Consider the following 24,000-nt stretch of genomic DNA (forward strand, 5'->3'; position numbering starts at 1 on the left):
GCCTTGTTTTGTTTATGACTGTGTATTGGTACCAAACATTCACAGCCTTTATTGTATATTTGTTGGAATTTGTTACTTCATTGAGTTCGCATAGACCAACCAAGCAACAGTCAATTAATTAATATTTATTACCGTTTTGCAGGTTCAAAGCGAATCGGAGTCTACATCGCCCGAGGAGGTTGAACTCAATTCAGCCACGGAAATATCCACTGATTCGGAGTTCGATCACGATGAAATAATACGTGAGACACCCAAAATATTCATTGATGATACGCACCTCAGAAAACCAACAAAAGTTCAAGTAAGACTCTCTAAACGAATACGCATTCATATACTTATATGTGCTTAACTAATATTATTACAGGTAAAAACAACCGTTATTGCCTCGACTGCCGGTCAACGACATCATGTACCAACCACCAACACTGCTAATGCACACAACTTACACAACAAAGGCAGTTATCTACAGAAGTATCAAGTGAACCCACCACAGCCACAATTCAAACCACTTGTGCAAGTGGATCCCACGCTCCTAACAAAAACGCGCACCCCCTTACAAAATCCACGCCCCGGTGATTATCTGCTCAACAAAACGGCCAGTACGGAGGGCATCGCCTCCAAGAAAAGTCTAGAGCTCAAGAAACGTTATTTGCTTGGCGAACAGGGTAACGGTAATAAGATACAAAAATCCGGTTCTACTTCAGTGCTTGACTCACGCATACGCAGTTTCCAATCAAATATATCCGAATGCCAAAAACTGTTGAATCCTGGTAGCGGCATTTCACCCAGCATGAAAACCTTTTTGGATCGTACGAAATTGGGCGAAAGCTCAAACAACGATTTGATGCGTTCGGCTACAACAAATATTTTGAACGATCTCAAAGTTGAAATTACGATACAGAAAGCCTCGTCCACTGCCTCGACGGATAATGAGAAGGAAAACTTGTTTGTGAATAGTAAAAATGAGTTGAATAAAGGCATGGAATATTCGGAGACTGTTAATACGACTCTAGTCGAGACTGTCAATAATAAAAAATCACCTTCAACACCAACTAATAGTCACACCATTTTGGGTACAATAGATTTAGTTACACCAGAAAAAGAAAAGCCAAAGTCTATAATAGATATAACCAAGGTAGATATACCAACGAAAATGTTGGAATCGAATATCGATTTCATTGAGAACATTAATGTTGACGATGCTCAGATGAAACTGAATTCCCCTGAAAACAATGAGACACTGCTCACTGCCGATAGTAATAAAATTATAGATCTTACATGCGAATCACCAGTGAAGAGCGACAATACCATAATAGAAGAACTCAAACCGGATGTTTCGAAGGATGTTAAGGAGAGAATACCCGATTTATTGGGTCATATTGGGCAGGAAGTGAAATCAACACCATTGCGTCAAACTGAGGATCAACAACATCTGTTGAGTCACTCTTGCGACGAGGAGAAAATGGATTCACCTGAAAAACTGGAAGAACTATTCGATAACGATACATTGCAAATACAAGTGCCGAACATACCGTGGAACACACGCAAAACGGACACAATGTCATCAACTACAGGCTCCAGTTGCACATCAGGATCGTCGAGCATTGAAGATATACAACACTATATATTAGAATCAACGACTAGTCCAGATACACAAACCGGTGGTATGGCCATCGGACATCAAGTGCCACGTGTAGAAATTCATGACACATCGGGAACGCTTATGCAAATCGATAGTCTGATGATAATTGACGGTAAATATATTGGTGATCCTGAAGATCTGAAATATATGGAAATACCCGCGGGTGTAGTAGTACCAGAGCCACCCACCATCAAAACATCGGAGATCGAAGATGAAAACGAAGCTGATATGGAGCCAGTCACGGCAACACCCGAACCGGTAGAGTGTACAGTGATTGAAGCTGACGCAATTAAATTAGATGAAGATGAAGATACAGAGAATGCGGATACCGAAGAGCAACTACCGCCATTACCCGAGAAAGGTCCACCATTACCAGAACGTGGACCGCCAAATATAAAGACGAGCAACCTAAAATTCGATACTAAAAACGAAAATAAGGTAGAAAGTCTTAAGCATCTTCCCTTAATAGTCGAACAAACTGTGGAGCATACGAAGGCGGTAAAGCCGGTTACTCTCAATTTGAGTACTGTACAAAAATCGCCAAACACGCCCACAACACCAACAGCTGCAGTCGCTGGTTCTATTATGGACCGTACGCCAAATTCGCCACTAGTGGACAGTGATATAACACCGACCGGTGAACTATTGTCGCGCGGTTCCGATTCAGAAACTGAACTGACAGGAACCGGTCAAGCGTTAACTGAAACCGAATTGTCGGACTGGACGGCGGACGATTGTATTTCGGAGAATTTCGTTGATATGGAATTCGTGCTTAACTCCAACAAGGGCACTATTAAACGTAATAAAAAAGAGAAGAGGCGTTTGTCCGCAGCTTCGAAATTGCCAACCACTATTGAAATGCTGGGTGAGATAAATAAAACAGCGCCCGTTGCGGAATTCGAGGGCATACTGAAATCCATCGATATTGATGATATCGAATTCATGGACACCGGCTCTGAGGGTTCATGTGCGGAAGCATATTCTGCTACCAACACCGCACTGTTGCGGAATCGTGGCTACATGGAGTTTATCGAAACCACACCAAAGCAAACACCTACGCACAAAACAACACCACTCAAATCTGCTGGTAGTAGTCATAAGCCGGTTGCTGCCAAGCGCGATGAGAAACTTGGTATAGATTACATTGAACAGGGTGCTTATATCTTACAAAACGACGATCATGAGCATGATCTGCTTAAGACCCCCGTGAATGAAGAACCACATTTGGTGGCATCGTTGACAGAAACGTCTCAAACCACTGGTCCGCCGTCACTTATGACACAATCACTGACCGATTCCAGCACACTGAATGACCTGGAGGACGACAGTATTTTTACAGCAACGCCAAATTCAAAAATTCAGTTATCAACCGCCACCACCACGAAGACCACAACGGAGGAGAGTGAAGCGTTAACCGTTGTGACTAGTCCGCTAGATTCTTCGTCACCAAAAGTGGGCGATGTGCTCAACAGTACTTATATTGTAGATAAAGGCGCTGAATTAACAACTGGTTCAACGCCCAGCAGTTCTGATAAGAATCCAAGAACCTCACAGTCCACATGCACAACAGCGAGCACTTCCACTGCCTCTTCGAACAAAGCAATACCTTCACATGGTGTGTCACAAGAGAATGCTGCACCGAAAGCAGCACCACGTAAACCCTCGAATGAGCTGTCCTATGAGGAGTGTGTACGTGCATTGCAGCAAAAAATCACACAAATCAGTACGGCTCGTGATTCCGATGTGCGCAAACAAAGGCGAAAGAGTTCCAAAGGTGAAATGCCCGCCGGCAATGCCCAAACTGTGATAGAAGCAACACCAGCCGAATCGGATAACCCGATCGCCAATGCACCTCTAACTGCAAATGCCAGTCCTTCCGCAACGGCGTCACAAATGCACAAGGTACCTGAAATTCCGACATTGACACGCAAACTAGAAGAGATCACCAAGGAACGCACCAAACAGAAGGACCTGATACATGACCTAGTCATGGACAAACTACAATCAAAGAAACAGTTAAACGCCGAAAAACGCTTGCATCGCAGTCGTCAACGAACAATGCTGACGAGCGGTTACGCAAGTGGCTCTAGTCTAAGTCCTACACCGAAAATTGCGGCGGCTACCACAACTACAGACACCAATTGCACCAGCCGTGCGCACTATCATGAATCCACAGCGGCGACACCATCGACGACTATAGTAAGAGACACAGAAGAACGTGCAAATTGCTCAAATTTCAGAGATAGCATACCGCTACAAAAGTCATCGACCTATGTATCTGCCTATGGCATGTCCGGCGGCTCGCCAACCCGCATTATTGGATACCATCAACGACCCTTCAGCGAACACTTGACCAGCGAGCAACTGGATGCGTTCGAAAGATATAAATTGACCAAAACTCCATCGTTTTCATACGGCTTACCGAATCAGTCCCACAAGACAGCGTTGAAAAATGAAAATGCCTACAATTTTGTGGCACCAGTTGCACCTGCGCGCACCAACCGCAATCAGAAACCCTTAATTTCCACCCTAAGTGTAGACAGCTCACTTTCGGCATCGACGGAGAACTTACGCACCGAAGCACGCGCTCGTGCGCGGCTCAAATCCAACACTGAACTCGGTCTTAGTCCAGAGGATAAAATGCAGTTATTGCGTCAACGTTTGCATCTCGAACATTTGGAAAACAAAAACAATACTGCTACTACCGTACTGCATACACAAGTTCCGCTCAAATCACCAAAAGACACCGAGCAGCAACAGAGTATTTGCGATCGCCGTTTGAGCGCATCGAAGAGTGTCAACGATTTGGCTTTCTTGACAAGCAAACAATCGGAATTATCTGCCGATGTTAATTCGAAAACGAAATCAACTGGCGTCACTGCTGACTTCACATCCGATCCAAATTTGCTACTCTCTTCCAACTCCATACAGTCCAGCAGTGGAAGCATCAATAACAAAGCGGCGACCAAAGGCAAGACCAGTCGTAGACAAAAGGATCCCGAACGTCGCAAGAGTTTGATACAATCATTGTCCAGCTTCTTCCATAAGGAGAAAAAGGACACTGGAAACAACGGTAGTGGTGGTGGTGGTAGCGCAACTAGCGCACTTGGCTCTGCGCAGTCAGAGCGTCCGGGAACTAGTGGCAACAATGGCACAACTGCTTCGGGTGGCATTGATATGGGCGTTTTCAGCCGCTTCCGCATATCGCCCAAAACTAAGGAGAAATCCAAGGTTAGTAAACGGTTTACAAATTGCCCCTTTGCCTCTTGTAGTCTTGTCTGATGTGTGTACATACATACATATATTCTTGCACACATCCTGTGAAATATTCGCAGCTATTTACTGTTGATTGTGTGTGTGCAATTCAAAGGTTTGGTGATGGGATGACTTGTAACTTAATGTATGTGTGTGTGTGCGTTTAGTAAATATAAGCTGTACAGTGAATGTTCATATAACATATATAGTTTACCATAATGAAATTCTAATTCAATGAAGATGCAACATTGAGAATGATAAAGTGAATTAATTAATCTATTAAAATTTTAATTGAGAAACCAATTTTTGCCCTTCGCACTGCCGGCTACTCGATAATCGATCAGCTGTTATATATTTTTGTTTCTGTTTTTCATATGAAGTTGTTGATTGCTATTTTCTATTTTCGCAATAACCGCAACTATTATTTCCAGCAGTGACATCTACCTAAAGTAGAGTTGTATTTCATTTTCAAATGAATTCAAATTCTATTAAAAAACAATGTAGAAAATGAGATTTTTATTTTGTGCGGTAAATCGGTCTAAATCAGCGCTTTAATCTAGCAAAGGCCGGTTGATTGATCAATTAGCGCCTGTGCGAAAAGGCTATAAGATTGTTATAAAACTTTATTAAGCTCACGGTATTATATATTTATTTTTGTGTCTCTTCATGGACTTGGTATTTTTTGTCTTAATTTGTGTATTTTTGTTGTATAAGTAATTAGGCATGTCATCAATATTTAATTGTTAGTTAATAATGTACAATAAGTTCAAGTTGTTTTTCGATTAAAATCAATATTTTTATGTAAAGTAAATACTATTTAAAGCCATCTGGCATTGTTTAAAATAAACTAAAAATTATAAAATAAGTAATTTTAATTTTTGCATAATAAAATGTACCTACATTCACTTACCCTTCAGCTTGGTGTACATTTGTACATTATTTTATAAAATATCTTATAATACTACCATATATGTATGTATTAGGGTTTTGGTATTTTATATGCATATAATCGTATATGTAAAAGTGAAATAACCCCAGTCTTTCGTTTTTACAGTCTTGCTTCGATGTCAGGAGTATCGGTTTTGGTGTAAGCTTAACCTTTTTGAGCTCTCTATTTATATTACTTTGTTCATTCGCTTCGTTATGCTATAACGCTTCCTTATGCTTAAACACATTAATGCTTTTTCTAAACGCTTCTATTCCAAAATAACATAAAATTTGGCATTTCAGTTCGAAATTATCAAATGCTTAAAAAATAATAGATATACTTTCAAAGTTTTTCACACTATAAATTTTTTTTAAGATTCTTTGTTTGAAGTTAGCACAATTTCTATTTATTAAGAAAAATTATATTATTGCTCTTAACGTCTAATATTTACTGTTCTTTAATTATGTTAAACTGTCTCTCTATTTAGTTAGTATTTCGTAGTTACTTCTTAACTATGTATATAAAAAAGTTGTCGATGATAATAGTAATTAAAATTAATCGAAATAGCAGTTGTGAATATTTGTAGTTGTAATTACTTTGGCGTTAACTTAGAGTTGTTGAAAACAACTAAAGTTACTACAATTTACATAATAAAGATATATATAAAAATCGTATGCCGAAACCAAATTAAACCAAATAATTTTTTTATGCGATTCAGACCTCTTAATATCATTAATGTTTTTAATTGGTATGATCAATAAAAAATATAGTTTGATATATTCAAAATATTGTAGTAGTAATTGTATAATTTACATTAAATAATTTTTTTTTGCCCAACAGTACTCCAATCATAAAATTATTTTAGTGACTCATATTATTAGCATAGTATAGAAACACAAGATTTTATTAGATATTTTGGAATTAGACTTTAGAAATTTTAATACAATTATGCACACATTTATATACGCACGTATTTTTATTTTATTTTAATTTATTTGTTTTTATTTATTTATTTTATTTCATTTATTTTTTATTTAATATGCATATAAATTTAATTCTTTATTTTATTTTTATTTATTTGTTTTTATTTTATTTTTATTATTTTTTTTTTTTTTGTTTAATATGCATATAAATTTTATTTTTTTATTTTTTTTATTTATTTTTTTTTATTTAATATGCATATAGTAAATTTTAATTTTTTTATTATATTTTTTGGCATGCTTGCTCGTGTAACGGTCGCAAAATTCATAAAATTATTTATTGGCTAGTACATACATACATAATTGCATTTTGTGTATGGGCGGGAGGGGTGGTTAGCCTCATTTGCCTTTGAATACATGTTTGTGCCATGCGAATAAATGCATATTTTGTCTTTTGATTGCACTGCTTAGTTTTTGTTTAATATGTTTGTCAGCACAAATGCAGCAATTACACACATACGCATGTGTAAATATGTATGCACATGTATCTCAGTTTATTTATATAATATACGATTCGTTAATGCACGTGCACGTTGAGAGCTTTCTAACAAAAATGTTAATTTTGTTTTTAATTTTTATTTTTCGTTTGTAAGTCAAACGTTTTCGGAGTTTAATTATGATTTCTTTTGTTTCCCTCTTTTTTGTTTTTTCTTACAGAATAAATAGGTTTTATTGCACATGTAGAGTATGTGAGAGAGAAAGTTCGTGTGTTCGCCTTAACACCGAGCGACTTCATGCAAATGCGTTTGTATGTGCGTAGGCTTGTGTGTGAGAAGCGAACATTTGCAATAAATCTCTTTTTAAACTCTACACTTCCGTACAAACCACTCCACAACACTTCTTCTACTCCATACCACTTGCTTGTGGGCACAAATGAGATATACAGTTATTTTATTTTTATTTTAGTGAAATTATATTAATGTTAAAAATAAATATTATTATTATTGCGCTATGGTTATGTTTTCTCTTTAGTTTATGAATTATTTATCATTTATATACATAAATATATAGAAATATTATATACATATACACTTTTGTAATAACACAAATATATGCGTTTTATATAAATACAATTTACTTACATATAATATATAAAATACATACATACATATGTATACTAGCTTAGGTCATACGTACATACATGAATATGTATATATGTGCCATACAACGAAATGTAAAATGTCAGTCATAAATCGAAATAAAGTCAACGATTACTCAAATATAAATATATTTGCCTGAAATCCACATTTTTATTTTTATATAAATTAAAATTCACCTTATGAAAAATAAAAAAATTTGAATTCATCACATAAAAATACTGCCACTTGCATGCTTACACACAACTACAAATAATATAATCGGCATGGGGAAGATGTTTAATGCAATTTTTAATAAACATTTTATAATAAAGAGATAATATGAATTTGAGGTTATGCAGCAAATATGCGTCGACAACTTTTTTGTGTTTTGAATAAATTATTTATATTACTCTAGTGCATATATGGCTTACTTTTAATATATTATTATGTTTATAGTTTTATTATTATTATTATTTTACTTTTTAGTTTGATTTCAAATAAATTAATTTTTCTTTTATCACAATGAAATTTTATTTTATGGTTTCGGTTTCGGTTTCGGTCGTGGGTTTTGGGGTCATTAATTATTATTAATAAAGCATATAAATTCTTATTTATCCAAAATTATTAATGGATTGTTTTATCTAAGCTTTATTTCTTGCGCGCTTTACTCCAGAAGTCGCTATAAAATTTCAAAATAAATTAATTTTTTCCAAAATATTTTTGATACAATTATTTTAAAAAGCTTTATCCTTCGATATCCAATTTCGTATTTCAAATTTTATAACTAACCTAAAAATCGTTGGATCGACGTAAGCATACGCGGCTTCACTTGAACTTTTATCTTCAAGACTCGTCGTTGTGTACAAAAATATTTGAATGTACATTAACATTTAACAGCGTGTTCAGCTAAACACTTGGATTAGGTATACTTACGGATTAATTTTGAGCTATTTTTGGGTTTATTGTTGTTATTGTTCTTAATTTGGCGCATGTAACTGTTTTCATTATACCATTTCGCTTGTATTTGCTATTTCTGATGGTTTATTGTATATTATATATCATATGTGTTCAAAAAATAACGAGATTTTTTAAATTATATAAATAAATATTCGAAATTCCCGTTATTTTTTGAACACACATCGTATATACAGTTATTTATAGCTTGGTGTAGAGCTAGTTGGCGCCAAGTGATAACAACACAATCTCATCTCTCATTCCGATACCTAAATTTAATTGTGTAATTTTACTAAAATCTGAAATCATCACGTTTTTTAATTTCACGCCGCTGACAATGCTGCTGCATTTCGCTATGAAAAAACCATTGCGCGCACGGCTTAAAAACATCACCGAAACAAATGCATACAAACAAACAATAACAAATTACAACATTAAAATTTATAAAAAAAAAAATAAAATTCGAAAATCACTTTTAAAACGCAAAACATATTTTATAACTTATTCGAAAAAATAAATAAATAAATTCTGAACAAAAACAAAATCAAAAACAAACACCATTAGGACAAAGATGACTATCTCTTTGAAGCCCAATTACATAGCAACACTGGCATGTCCAATGCGAGCAATATACATTTGAACACAACACCAACAACAACAAAGAGCGCCAACAAAAAGTCATCAATAGCAGCGCTCTCATCATCCAGCCCACAATTGTTCATTCACAGGCCGAACTATGTGGCGGCACATGAGATTGACGAACCGGCACCACCGCCCATCCCTCCTTTGCCACTCAATTACCAGAGATCCGATGGTTTGTGCTACACACTTACTCTTTTTTCGTTTTGTTTTGTTTTGTATTAACGTTCTTCCAACGTTATTGTTTTTGCTATTGTAAAACCTACATTTTCACCAAATATGAGACTGTTATAAATATGAATTAAAATTATATTTTACTTGAATTTCAAGATGAGAGCAACGCCACCGAAACGCGTGATCAGAAGCGGCAGCGTGCCATATCGAAGGCTGTTCGACAGGCTGAGCTCAAGCGACTCCGAATCGCTCAGGAGATTCAGCGTGAACAGGAGGAAATCGAGGTGCAATTGAAGGAGTTGGAGGCGCGTGGCGTTTTAATTGAGAAGGCATTGCGCGGCGAGAGCGAACAGCATAACAGCAAGTGAGTGGGAGCACCATACTTAATATATATTTAAATTTACATAAACTTATTAATTTATATATATTTGTACAGTTTTGATACAACTAATATCGGCTGCAATGATGAAAAACTGCTCAAGGAGTTGTTGGAGATTTGGCGCAATATAAAACAACTTAAGTAAGAAGAGATACAAATATAATTGAAACCAAATTTTGTACTAGGTACATTTTATATAAATTCGTTTTTTTTTTTTGCACACAGAAAACGTGATGAGGAGCTGAGTATACGTCAACAAGAATTGCAATTAGAGCATCGACACGCGCAGTTGAAAGAAGAGCTCAACTTGAGATTGTCTTTCAATAGTAAGTATAGGGCAAACTATATACAGTTGAACGCCCTAACTTGAATTATTATTATCCACAAAAAACTTTGAGTTATAAAGATTTTCGAGTTGCGGAAGGTAATTTATATGAAAATTCACTTCTATTGACAATTCAAGAGTTCGAGCTGTTCTCATATCGAGTTATAGAAGTTCAAATTATAGAAGTTCAACTGTATATAAATATCTTTAAATATATAGTATTTGTATTTTGGTAGTAATAAGTGGTAATTTCTGATTTGGATTCAGGATTTAAAAATACTCTTTTAGAATTATTTACTTCCTTCTAAAATTATTATTTTTCATAATTTTTTTAAATAATTCGAAATAGCATAAATAATAATATTAAACAGTTTATTTATCACTAATCTCCTTTATTTCTCTTCCACAGAATTAGATAAAAGCTCCGCGGATGTGGCCGCCGAAGGTGCTATACTAAATGAGATGTTAGAGATTGTGGCCAAGCGCGCTGCTTTGAGACCAACCAGCTCTGGTGCCGAACTATCTACAGCGCTGAACTTCATGTCGTCAGCGACAGCAGTCTCCGCAGATGGTATTAATTTAGTGGGTGGCGCGGCTGGTGCGTATGGAACAACAGTTCACAACAACGATGAATCAAATGTAAGTGCAGCAAATAGTTGCACATTATACTTTTCAAGCACAAATCTCTCAATTATTGTATTCACCTTATTTTCGGTGGGTTTTTATATATTCCTATATTTCATATGGCAAACCTTTTATTGATTTTCTATAATAAGGGCACTCAAATTTGTTTTTTTTTTGTTGAGATATTTTTTTGTAAATAAGGCTAAAATAGCTGCTTCAAATATGTAAAATACACGAATTCGTGAGATGCAAAATATAAGAAAATCAACATTTTTGACTGAGAGAAGGAGAATGCGTATTGTACTGCTAACTGTCTAACAATTGCTTTGGTGTTAAATAATTAAATCAATAAGTTTTTCATTAAAAGTTTTACCACCAATTGCTTGATAAGATAATTAACGTCACATTATTATAAAGTCATATTTCAAGTGAAACCAATATTCGGAAGAATTACGGCTGACTTGATTTACTCATCTAATAATGTCCGAATTTTCAACAGCTTGACTTATGAAACGAAGACGAACAATACTGATGTTTCAAATAATTACAGTTGAATTTCCATAACTACAAGTTCTCCTCTCTCTTGAATTGGCAATAGAAATCAAATTTCATACAAATCACCTTCAGTAACTCTTAAGTTTTTTTTTGTAGATTATGGTGATTCGAGTTAGGGAAGTTCAACTGTATTTTAATTTAAAGAAGTAAAATTTAAGAATGTAAGTAAAGGCAGTGGCTCCTGGTCCAAATATATTCATCTGACTAAGGTTTCGGTAGCTTCTGCTTGTAACACTAGTATCTATTTTAGAAATATGTAATAGATTTCTACAAACTGTTTGTAGTACCGAAACTCAGTTCCAACTCTGTCAAAATCTCAACTATTTGAAAAACTATTGTAGTATATTTTAATCTCTTCATAATAATATTCTAACTTTTAAATTTTGTTTTCTTTTTCACTTACTAACATATAAATTTGTGTAATCATCGCTTGCAGTATTTTCAAAATATTTAGTAATAATTGTTGCTTTTATTAACTGTATAAAACAAAGGCTAATCAAAATTTTTTAATCTTTTCATCTTTATAGATTTGAGGTAAACGCTTTCCATGGACTCTAATCGCCTCTGAACTATTTCATGCAATTTTAAATCTTCACAATTAACACGTTTTAACCATTAACAAAAACAAAAAAAAACAGCGTACGGATGACATTAAGCACTTGGATACATAGTCAAGCCATTTTGTGCTTAATTAACGTTACAGCGGGGTGTGAACATCTGAGTTATTCGAGCTGAGCAAAATCTTGCAAACGCATCAAATAGTAATTAAATATTACATAATACCGCGTACTAAATACCTATAGTAGTAACTAGTTATAGTCAATAGCAATTATATAAATGTATTAAAAGTAAAATGCAAACCGAAAGTGACAAACATACACAAATTACATACATATATATATGAATGAAAATAACAATACAAAACTATGTCGTACATTTAGTCGAGTCGTCGATACTGGCCTTTAGCAGAACATACGAATTCAATTAAAGAAAATTACAAAACCCGTCAGCAATATGTAAAGAAGAATATGTGCCGGAAATTAGTGGCCACAATGCTTAATTTTAAAATAATTTTATTGAAATCCAAACAAATGCAAGACCACAACAAATTTGATATATACATATATATATAATATATATATGTGCGCGTCCGGTATACTTTGTTTGTACGAGTTTTATAAAAATGTTAAAGCAAATTATGCTTATGCATATATATATATATATTACAACAATGCAACGTCCTTGTAACCAAAAATCGAAATATTCCGCTAAGCCTCTCTACTCCTGCTCACTTAATACACCAATTGTATTAACTAACTATCATTTGTAGACTCATCTCTTATTCTATGTACGTAGCATGTGTGCAGTATTTATTTTCGTTAGCGCTAATCTCCTCAAGTCAGCAAGACAGTAGTGCGCAGCTGTATATTTTTTATATGTTTTATATGAGTGTTGTTCGTCTCTCAGTTATATAATTGTATTTTAGTTAATATTGTAATGATGTGTGTAACTTTATATTATTACATTTCGTTTTTTTTAGACTTTCTTTTTAATAAATAACCAATTATTATTTATATACACCAGTATGTATGTAATTGTATATTATTATTATTTTGTTAAAACAATTTTTTTTACATTAAATATTTTTTATCTATTGTGTCAGTATGTATTTGTATGTGTATGTGTGGCTGCCGTTTTAAAAATGTTCATATACACTCACGCACGATATTAAAGGTAGGCAGCACAAATCTCCAGCGTTAATAGAATATATTCTATATGATATCAACTATAATTATAAATATGTAATATTATAGTTATTTTATTTATATACGCTACAACATACATACATACATCACGTACATACATGCATTCATTTGTACTACACATGTATATCGAATTTACAAAGAGATGAAATTGTGAAACTAAAAAATATTTACCTACATTTATTTTATTAAACTAAAGATTATTGATGAATTAATTTTAATAAAGTGGAAATTCGTTTAAATGATATACGGTGGTTTTTATTTAATCAATGCAAACAATTTGGAAAAGTGTTCCGATTCGAGAACGTTGTTGTTGTTGTTGTAGCGGCATAAAATATTCCCCAAATAATTTTGAGGAATGCTGCCGATTTGACAGTCCTTGGCCGGATAAAAATCCGGGTCCGTTCCGGTTACGTAGAACCGACTGTCGTGGGAACGGAGATTCGAGAACGTCGTTGTTGGTGTTTATGTTGGAGCCTAGATTATCGAAGTCTTTTACTATCTCAAAATATCACGAATGCCATTCTCCAGTTACCAGTCGAATTCAAAAGCTGGACTCAAATGATGGACATCTGAGACGTAGCAGCGGCCAACATTTGAAAGAGATATCCTATAAAAAATAAATGCCAAAGAATCTTCATTCGAATGTTAATAAACATTCCCCATTATATTTGAATTTTTTATGTTTTTTCTTTAAAAAAGTTGGGACTCGAAATGGATTACACTTTAGTATCATTCGACCATTAAATAGAAAGCAGTTTACCACGTTGCCCAGTACAAAAATAATCCAACTCCAAAATATATGTAAATAAATAAACTTCAAATATTATTTTCAGCAAACTGCTTTTATTACACTACAAGATGAGACCATATATGTACATATATATGTCATAAATGTGTTTTTGTTTTTGTATATATGTGTATATGTAAACAGCATTAAAAATAGTTATAAATAGTTTCAGTTATGCAGTATACTACGCATTAGTTCATCTGTTCATCGTGTCTATATACTATAAATATGTATGTAAGTATATGGCTTATGCAGATAAATTATATTTAAGCACTAAGAAGTCTTGGAAGTAGTTGACTGATACACACGCTAAGCTCCCGTGTCCTGTTTAAAAAAAAAGAAAAACAAACCCCTGACGATGTAAAAATACGGCCCACATAACGACTGAAAATTGCACTTGTGTACGTTCCCATGCTCTACGCCCATTCTCTAGCCATTCATATTACGCCATCATTTGTTTTTCTTTCGCTGACCATTCTGTTGTGTTGGTGACTTGCTTCCGCCATTGACAAGCGTTTGTTTACACATATTTGGCACGCCATTTGGAATATTATTCAGTTCTGCAGTGCTTTTAGTCGCCAACTCCGGTTGGGGAAAACCCCCACTATCCGCTTCATCGTCCGATTGATCAAAGTAGTCCTCAGGTTGTATTAATTCGATAGCACAACGACGCGGGAACCAACCACGTATTGGGCCCTTGCGCTTTAATTCTGCCATGCTCAACTCTGTATCGGACACCACACGTTCGCCGAACAGCCAATGCTGCCGGAAGCGTGTTACTTTAATCACGTCACCAGGCTCGAGTCGAATACGCGCCTCATCAGTGCACGGCGGTGACAGGCAGACACGCAAACCTTGTGAGAAGAGTGGCAGGAAACGACCTGTTGCTGGACGTATACACCGAAAGGTTTTGGTGCGTGCGCGCTTCTCTGCTTTTTGTGCGATTTGCTCGCGCTACAAATTTTTTACGCATTTAGTATACAGATACATACATGAATGTATATACAAATTTAAGAAATGAAATTTTAATCGATAACATACCGTTAAGGTGTATTGGTCACAACCATCCACCACAGGCCACACTATGCCCTCGCCCTCTGCTACAAGTCGCTTGCTGAACACCTGCCGTAAATTCGCTTGCCAGCCCAAATCGTAAGGATACACAAAATCATCTTCGTCTGGATTGCAGTAATGCCTATAAACCGCCTTCTCCACAATCCACATCTCGATGCTCGTCTGATTTTTTAGTATCGATTTCAGCTACAAATCAAATACAACAAATTGAGTCATTTTAAATTCCAATAAGAAGCACAGCGTTTCATTTACCTGTATGTAGAGTAACATACCCAAGGCAATAACAACACCAATCGCCAGCCCGGTGGCTATAATAGTCATTATAATGCTGGCCATTGTAAACTGCACGGTGGCCAAGTGCGCATAACCGTGCGTCAGATACCAATAGCGATGCACACCGCGATAGAAGGAGAAACCCAGTATTATGGACGCTTGAAAACTGCCCAAAATGGCGAAGGTGAGAAAGTATGTGAAATATGCGTGATTTGCCCAGCCCACACAATGATTTATCCACGGGCAATGATGATCCATTTTCTTAACGCAACGATTGCCTAAACAGTAGTTAAATTGAAATGTAAAAAAACGAATAATTAGAACTAAGGAAAAATTATAATTATTAATTACTGCCTTACATTTGCGACAATGGTGCGAGCGGGGCGCTTTGTAGCCTTGACAAATCTTGCAGAATTGTAATTGTTCCACATCATTCGGATTCTGTAGTAAATTAATGGTAATAACATTTAATTATTTATGTACATAAAAATGATGAAATGCTTATTGGAGCAGATAGATTACATAATCATAGACCGTAACGCTTATCGCTAAACAATGCTGATGAGCTTATAATTATTTTCGGTATATAAAATTAAATTTTTGAATTCGAAATATTTTTGTAAATAAATAAATTTGTACAGAAATGTAGATTTTTATTTGCGTGCTCACTAAACCTTACATGATATACCCCAATTTGTTCTAAGAAGTAACAAATAATTTTATTTGTCATAACCTCAAAATTCTTTGAAATCATAAATATTAAAATTTTATTTCCAATTACGTCTTCAATATTTCAACGTCCCTGCATATCATTTTTGATTCCACGAAAAATACCGCAATGGGCGGAACAATTTTTTTATATTAGGTAAGTCGCCAAAAACGCCTCTGCGCTTTTAGTGAGTCGGCCAAAAAAGCTTAATTGGTTATACTTGTCACGCTATACCACTATGTGGACTATAAAATGCATGCGAAATTGTTTGTAAATGCAACAAAGTCACTTTATAAAACACTCAAATGGCAGTTATTACCTACAGTTAACTCTGACGTTATGCTTCTTATTCCTTTTAATAGTTGTAATGGCACAAGGATATTAAAGCTATTAAATCGTATGTAAATTAAATTCTTTCTTGCACTGCGTGCTCCACACATGTACATATACATATATGTATATGCATTGTTGTTGTTGTTTCTTCGTATTAGTCTCGTAACAATAAATGCAGTCATTTATTAGAGCGAAGGAAGTGTCAGAAACATTCGCGGTCGCGTGTTAAATACAAATAATTGCCACCAAATTGAGACGGAACTTTAAATGCGCACCATTTCGTGCAGCCGTTACGAAAACCGCTCCGCTTTGCTTGGGCTTGCTTCTAGATGCTTATCGAATGTCACTCTAGGTGGGGGTGTTCCGGCAGCACAAAGGTAATCGTGCGGTGGCGTGCTTTGTTTACGCTAAACTGCAACGTTTATTAAGTACAGGATCCAAAGTGCCAACATGAAGGATTTAGCACGCGAACGCACACATGTACAAAAGCTTTGAATGTATGTATGTACACACACCCGGTAGTCAAGAAAAGACTTGGTTGAAAATTCTTTAAAAATTTACAAACTTTTAGTATTTACACTTGGGTATCAATCGTTTTTTGATTTTAAATTGTATGTATTTTATTGCCTCTCCCACGACAATGGGGACACACAACTCAGCAACATTATCCAATAAATGATATGTAAATAGATAATGTTAATGAGAAGTTTATTTAATGCTTCAATGACAATATTCCAGAACCGAAAATATGCTGAAATATTCGGATATTCACATAAATGAGGACAGTTGGTACAAAAAATAGTTTACCTACAATTAACTGAATGTATGTATAGTTATATTTCGACACTCGTACACTTAAAAGTGATTTATTTGATTGCTGCACTTACTTTTGGTTTCCATTTCTGAGGCAATAAACCAGGTCCGGTTAACGTCGCCATAATGTAGTTAAACGTGGCTAGTGAGGATAGCATCAGAAAGAGTCCTTGGTTGATGAAACCGCCTAAACTTGCATTTGGCGGCCACCACATCGAGTTCATATAGAGAGCAGTTAATGTTATAACTTTTATAATGCCTGAAATTGGTGGAAATATTAATAAGAATACCACATTAAACAAAAATCACGCCAAACTAGTTATGTATACACAAACTTGTAGTACATCCCTATACAAACGTAAGATGAAAAGTAGGGAAGTAGAACAAAACAATTCCTACTAGTGATTACACTTGGACATAACAGCACTTCACGGGTCTATTATACGAAATTCACACGTAAGTTGTGTAGCAAGTACGCAAAAACCAACTGTTTTTCTTTTAATATATGTATTATACTATTTTAATGATGGAAGCGAAGCAAACATTCATTAAATAAACCACTTTAACTCACTATGAACAGCTTTACGAGTTTTTGTTACACTTTGAACACCATTAAACCCCACCACGGGCTTAACTACCTACCCACAACCCATAATATACACTGCAATACTACACGCAAGGAGGAAGAGATTTTGTTTTGGGCGACGCAATGCCCCATGTTATAACCTTAAGGCACTAATTAAGAGGGTAATTTGCAAGTTAACCAGCAATGAGCTTAATATTTATAAGAAAGTGTATATACGCAATACATGAATGAATGCGTAAATATAAATATGTATGCACCCAAACTCCGTAAAAGAAATTAGTGACTTGAAATGGATAATTTCCGCAAACATCGACAAACACGGAAGTTTCGCATTGTTCACACCATGGTGGTCCCTACACCATTTCTTCTTATCAGAACAACTAATTAACAGTAATTTCAATATTAATATCAATACAATATATTCTTCTGACATATATTTATAAAATAAAACCAGTCGTAGAATCCAAAAAAATGATGTCGATTGTCTGCTTTGCAAATTCATATGCAGACAAAGGCGCTAATGCCAACTCTTCATAATAGATATATGTATCTCTAACTACATTCACTGACCATAGGTCAATTCTTTTATATCGGGTTATCCCTTTATGGAAATATAGTTTATATAGACAACTACTTACTCAACGCCGTTAATGGACCCCAATGAAAAAATCTCCACACCCCTGATAAAGCAGCACTCATTCTTGTAAAATATTGCAAATGTTTTTAAACAACTTTTTGTTTATATTTTTCTCCAATTAATGGCGGACTACCAATAAGAAATATTTTATTTACTTGGAATAAAACCAATTCATAGAAAAGCAAAAAGGCTACTGACGCAAAGATGACATGATACGAAACTCTCTCATTTTCCCTCAAACCAAATTCCCTGATCTCTCATTTTAAGTTGGTAGCAGTGCGAGTTGAAGGAATTTTTGACAGAAAAGGCGGGATGCCAGAAGTAATACCGGTAAAAGTATATGACAAAATCAGTGCGAAATATAATTTTAGGGAAATACACTGATAATATTAAACTGTGTGAAACTATTTTTTTTGCTATTATTTGTTACAAATGACATCTAATATATCAAATGACATCATTATATTTAATATATTATATATTTTATGTTAATAAATTAATATATTTTGTTGCATGAATTTATAAAAAATCATGTTTTTATTTTCTTAATTATTTATATATGATATAAGTCTAATAGGGAACAGAGCATTTAAAAATAATATCTAAAAGTTAAAATACCCAAAAGTTATTTCTAAAATGCCCAATTTATTTTTTTACATAGCGGGATCATTGTCAAATGTTATAAAAAATGTGGATTTTTACAGCGCTCTCTCAGAATAAAGAGTTTCGTATCATGTCATCTTTGACTGACGTTCCGATGCCGAAAAAATGTAAATCATAGAACGTCAGAAATAGCACATATGAAAACATCTGTTTCGTCATGCAGCAGAGTTACCAATATCCACACAAACATTCAAATATCTGAAACATTTTTAACAACGATTTTTTATAAGTTAGCTATCTTCTGCTAAACATTTTAATATTCACTTAAATTTAGTTTAAAAAATTTGTTTAGTTCAATATTGGCTTGAAATTACTGTTAAATTGCTTACTAATATATATATTCACAAAGTGTTGCATACTGTTAGGCACAAAGTCTGCAATTTCCACATACCGATTGTATTTATCGATTACGAGTGTATATTATAACTTTTATTTATTTGCCTCAGATCACTGTGCGCGAGTAATAAAAAAATATATTTAAATTATAACTTTTAAGATAATGATGTGATTTACTATTATTTTTTTTGTTTATTGTGCTTGTACATTCCAAAACAGCAAAATTGTAATAGATCAATTATTACTCAGAAAGTTTTTAGCAATATTAAAGATATGGCCACGCCAATGGTTCATTGCATTCAATGTGAAGTTGTGGAATTCGTTTTCAAAGCATAAAATTAGGTAAATTTCTTATTAAAACTAAATAATACCGTATAAATTAAATACAAAAAGTAAATGTAGTGTACATTACATATAATTAAAAGTGTAAAAATATAGAAATAATTTGAATAGTGTACAAACAACAGAGGAGAGCTAAATATCAACACAGCGCACTGGGGGACGTACATATGTGTATGATGGAATTCGTGTTCTTATCACAACATAATTACCTACAACAATTTTCTTTCTCAAATTAAATTATTTTAAAGAAAAACACTGTATTTCGTGTAGTACTAGCATTCATGAAAAGTATGCTATTAAAATGGACAAAAATTATAAGTATATTTAATTTGTGATTTTGTGCGAAAGTTGCCACAATGGTGTTCACTTTCTCGCAACCAATGAAAGAGCGTGTGTGTGTGATAGCGTAAAGACTTGTTGCATTCGTTCTGTCGCCGATGTTGGAGAATGTGTGTGTGTGTTCGGTTCATTGAATACTCGAAGTTCAGTTATGTATGCTTTTGCGCCTCAAGATCGGTTTGCTTCTAACATAAATTTTCAGAATGTGTATCATATGTAGTTCACTGCTTCTAGGCGTTGCTGACGTATACATTTTTCACAGTTAGCCCAGTTTTTAATATACAAAGTGCCTAAAAATTGATTAAGAATTAGAACACTTGGATTATGAAAGTTATAACGATTTAATAAAACCGATCCTTGAGGAAAATCATCAACTTTATAAAATACCAAGTAATACACATAAATATAATTTGTGAAAAAATTAAAAATTTATAAACACTTGCATGTATTTATATATATTTGTATCTCAATTTTCAATGCCCTTTTATTTTAGAGAATATGGGGGATTCCAACAAAAAATCGAGCCCTAAGGTTAAAGAACCTGGGAACCAAACAAGTCCAAACACTGTAAAAATATTGAATGATCGCGCCTCAAAACGTACGAAGCCAAGTAGTCCGGAGTCTAGTCCAACATCAAAACATGTGAAGCTTTCTATGGGAAAAAACAAAACTATTGTTGAAAATAATGATGACATGGACCATTATGTATTGAAAACCATAAAAGACGAGGCCAACTTGGAGGGTGGCGAAACAATAGCTTTTGTTTTGAATGAGAAGCCGAAAGATGTAAACAGCGCTGTTGGAGAAGTTGCTGAAGAACTCCAAATCAGCGAGGAGGAAGCGGATGACGCCGATGGGAAAAATGAGCTAATGGATCACGTTTGCGGCAAATGTTACAAAACTTTCAGACGATTCAGTGTAAGTAAATAATAATTAATTTTTTAAATGATAAAATTTATATAATCGACTTTATTTTTTTATTTATCCACATTAGGGCCTTAAAAATCATATGGAATTTTGTCGTTACGACAGTGGTTATCACTTACGGAAAAATGAAATGTTAAAGAATCTTGATAAAATCGAGAAAGATGCTGTTACTATGGAGAAGAAAGATGTCTGTTTTTGTTGTGGCGAAAGTTATGACACATTCCATGTACGTATTGTATTTAGTTTAAAAATTCTCTAATATAATTTATTAATTAAAATTTCTGTCTTTAGTTGGGGCATATTAATTGCCCGGATTGTCCAAAGTCATTCAAATCGCAAATGAGCTATGAGCGCCACATATTTATTACGCACTCTGAATTCGACACTTACCCCTGCTCCATTTGTAATGCAAAACTGCGCAGCGATAACTTATTGAAACTGCACGAAGAGCAGCATAAAAATCGTGGAAAGCCATTTGCTTGTAAAATATGTGGAAAAGACTTTACACGTGCGTACCATCTCAAACGTCATCAGAAGTATTCATCGTGTTCGGCCACAGGAAGTGACTCCATGAAGTGTAAAGTATGTGATAAGGCCTTCTTTCGGTTGGACAATTTGCGTGCGCATCTAAGGCAGCATTTGGGTACGCATGTTACCAAGAAGCCGGAATATAGATGCCCACAATGTAAAAATTGCTTTTACAGCTTGTCTACATTAAAGTAAGTGAGAACTGTAAAGTGTAGCGTGTACAAGTAACTAATTTATAACTGTTATTTTTTTTCATTTCTAGCATTCACACGCGTACACACACCGGAGAGCGGCCTTTCGATTGCGATTTATGTGAAAAGAAATTCCCCACTTTGATTGCCTTGAAAAAACACCGACGCTATCATACTGGCGAAAAGCCTTACACTTGCTCTGTTGTAAGTAAAATATCGAAAACTTTAAAGGCATAAACAATTAAAATGCGTCCTACTTACAGTGTAATCAATCGTTTGCGGTTAAGGAGGTGCTGAACCGTCACATGAAGCGGCACACGGGTGAAAGACCACATACTTGCACGGAGTGCAATAAAAGCTTTATCCAGGCATCACAATTGCGCAGTCATGCGCGCACGCACATTTTACCGTTCGAATGCTCAGAGTGCGATCAAAAATTCAAAACCCAAAAAAAGTAAGTTTCTTTCGACTACAATATTTATATTCCTTACGGCAATTCATAGTTATTATGAAATCTCAATAGCCTCGACAAGCACAAAAAGACGCACATCAAGAAATGTTACGAGTGCAATAGCACTTTCGCCGATCAGTCTCAACTGGAGGATCATATGGCAAACTTCGTCCACAAAAGTGAGTTTTCCACAACACTTTTCTGTAAGAATTACAATTCTATATAAGTGTAACTTTTCTCCGTCTCCTCATTAGAAACAACCAAAACACCGAGGAAAGCAGTTACTCGTAAATCTACAAGACGCACGCGTACCTATTGCTATGTGTGCGATGAGGATTTCACTACCTTGAAAAACTTCCAATTTCACATACTCAAGGTGCATGAGATGGATCCCGATGATTTTGTTAATGAGATACCAAAAGAAAACGAAGCAACCAAAACGAATGAAAACGTATACAAAATCGAAGGTGGCGCATCAAACGAAATACAGATACTTAGCGAAACAGAGGGTAATGCCGCTATTATGGCCGCTAGCAGTGTGGGGAGCAAAGAGATTTACAACAACAACGAAGGTAGTAAAGGTGGTTTAGTGGTGAAAGAGTTCATCGTCAATGATGTCCCCGCCACTGAAGAATCAGCCGTGGTTATTCATGATGAAGCGTATACTGTTATACCATTGGACGGCGATGGTCCAATAGAAACAGTGACTGCTGTTACTATGAGTCCTATAAACATATCAACAGAAGTGAAAAAGGAGCGTCGCAAATCATTAGCTGAATCACTGGCCGTGGCGATTGGCTCAGACAGCGTTACATTGAAAGAGCCAATGCAATTGAATGAAGAAGATATGAAATTGAAGGAGAATGTCGGCAAATTGCTCGATATGTTGGTGGACAACAAAACTTTAAAGAAATTCGGCTGGCCAACCAATACCGAAGAGAATGTAAGCTACACCTTTACTATAATATAATTTTTACATATTTACAACAACAACAATGCACAATTGAAATTAAAATTACATGTTCTTAATACACTTTCTAGGTTTTATGTCGCGTCATTGAAAATTGCGGCTATAACTTAACAAAAGATGCTGAAATATATCGCGATTGCGATTATGCGACGCGGATGCGTGAATATGTAAAACTATTATTTACAGTAGTGATACATAATGACTCCATTAAGGAATTGTTAAATAATTACCCCATCGATGAGGTAGTTGAGTACGTGCTGGGTAATGATGACGACGAGGACGAAGATGGTGATAACGATAAAGATGATGATGACAATAGTAATATGAAAAATTAGCCGAAAATTTATTGGTACCGAAAACGTTGCCTTTGTTTATATTGAATATAGAATTACAAAAACAAAACAAAACAAAAACAACTTATGGTAGTGAAGTTGCCTTCTGACGTCTAACATTTTTCATATACATATATTTAATGTTATGTACAAATTTACGTAAACATATACAAGAAACTTCTTAACTCTATGTATAGATTTATACCAACAACAAATGTATAGTGTGTAGTATGAATGAATTTTTTAACACTGAAATGAAGTTTGGTTAGTTGACACTCGGTTGGAGCCGAAATGAATTACATTTATTAATTTTGTAAAATAATTTTCCAAGCAATAAATAACAATTGAATTGAAGTTATGAAATAACAAAACTGAACTTTGTTGTCTTTTAATATATTATAGAAACTAT

The 24,000-nt window shown here is 34.7% G+C and overlaps 3 protein-coding genes across 25 annotated transcripts in view; 2 read left to right on the forward strand and 1 right to left on the reverse strand.

The window, feature by feature from the left end:
* Positions 1 to 12,447, forward strand: part of Mical_4 (F-actin-monooxygenase Mical) — an 80,353-nt gene extending 67,906 nt beyond the window's left edge. For 13 of the 20 annotated variants that reach the window (XR_008470592.1, XR_008470590.1, XR_008470594.1 and 10 more), the window contains one exon: positions 143 to 305. Coding sequence is in view for 5 of the 20 variants with exons in the window: in XM_011196149.3 (XP_011194451.2) it covers positions 143 to 301; positions 365 to 4,873; positions 5,952 to 5,984; positions 9,403 to 9,652; positions 9,808 to 10,015; positions 10,088 to 10,171; positions 10,256 to 10,356; positions 10,765 to 10,994; positions 12,062 to 12,067 (5,580 nt within the window). In the remaining 15 variants the exon portion in view is untranslated. Of the gene's footprint in view, positions 1 to 142; positions 306 to 364; positions 4,874 to 5,951; positions 5,985 to 7,462; positions 8,124 to 9,402; positions 9,653 to 9,807; positions 10,016 to 10,087; positions 10,172 to 10,255; positions 10,357 to 10,764; positions 10,995 to 12,061 lie in introns of those variants that run through there. The other 7 variants (XM_011196149.3, XM_011196191.3, XM_011196156.3 and 4 more) reach the window with 6 other exon arrangements.
* Positions 12,448 to 13,076: 629 nt separating this feature from the next.
* Positions 13,077 to 18,715, reverse strand: LOC105219746 (palmitoyltransferase ZDHHC6). Its single transcript, XM_011196053.3, has 6 exons — positions 18,514 to 18,715; positions 17,364 to 17,548; positions 15,794 to 15,875; positions 15,414 to 15,712; positions 15,129 to 15,347; positions 13,077 to 15,041 (listed from the first exon to the last, which is right to left on the reverse strand). Exons 1-6 carry the CDS (start codon positions 18,572 to 18,574, stop codon positions 14,538 to 14,540), a joined length of 1,350 nt encoding a protein of 449 aa, XP_011194355.2. The 5' UTR covers positions 18,575 to 18,715; the 3' UTR covers positions 13,077 to 14,537.
* A 990-nt stretch (positions 18,716 to 19,705) lies between these two features.
* Positions 19,706 to 23,967, forward strand: LOC105219734 (protein suppressor of hairy wing). Of its 4 annotated transcripts, none has more exons than XM_011196034.3 (9): positions 19,706 to 19,853; positions 20,686 to 21,110; positions 21,187 to 21,345; positions 21,411 to 21,838; positions 21,910 to 22,042; positions 22,102 to 22,292; positions 22,362 to 22,468; positions 22,544 to 23,232; positions 23,331 to 23,967. In XM_011196034.3, the coding sequence occupies exons 2-9, from the start codon at positions 20,691 to 20,693 to the stop codon at positions 23,592 to 23,594; spliced, it is 2,391 nt and encodes a 796-aa protein (XP_011194336.2). In that variant the 5' UTR covers positions 19,706 to 19,853; positions 20,686 to 20,690; the 3' UTR covers positions 23,595 to 23,967. The 4 variants fall into 4 exon arrangements, with proteins under 4 accessions (XP_011194336.2, XP_054082581.1, XP_028900506.2 ...); XM_054226606.1 differs by lacking the exon at positions 19,706 to 19,853 and adding an exon at positions 19,903 to 20,024; XM_029044673.2 differs by lacking the exon at positions 19,706 to 19,853 and adding an exon at positions 20,120 to 20,141.
* The last annotated feature ends 33 nt before the right edge of the window (positions 23,968 to 24,000 follow it).

Source organism: Zeugodacus cucurbitae, chromosome 2, assembly GCF_028554725.1.
Source record: "Zeugodacus cucurbitae isolate PBARC_wt_2022May chromosome 2, idZeuCucr1.2, whole genome shotgun sequence".
NCBI classification, from domain to species: Eukaryota; Metazoa; Arthropoda; class Insecta; order Diptera; family Tephritidae; genus Zeugodacus; species Zeugodacus cucurbitae.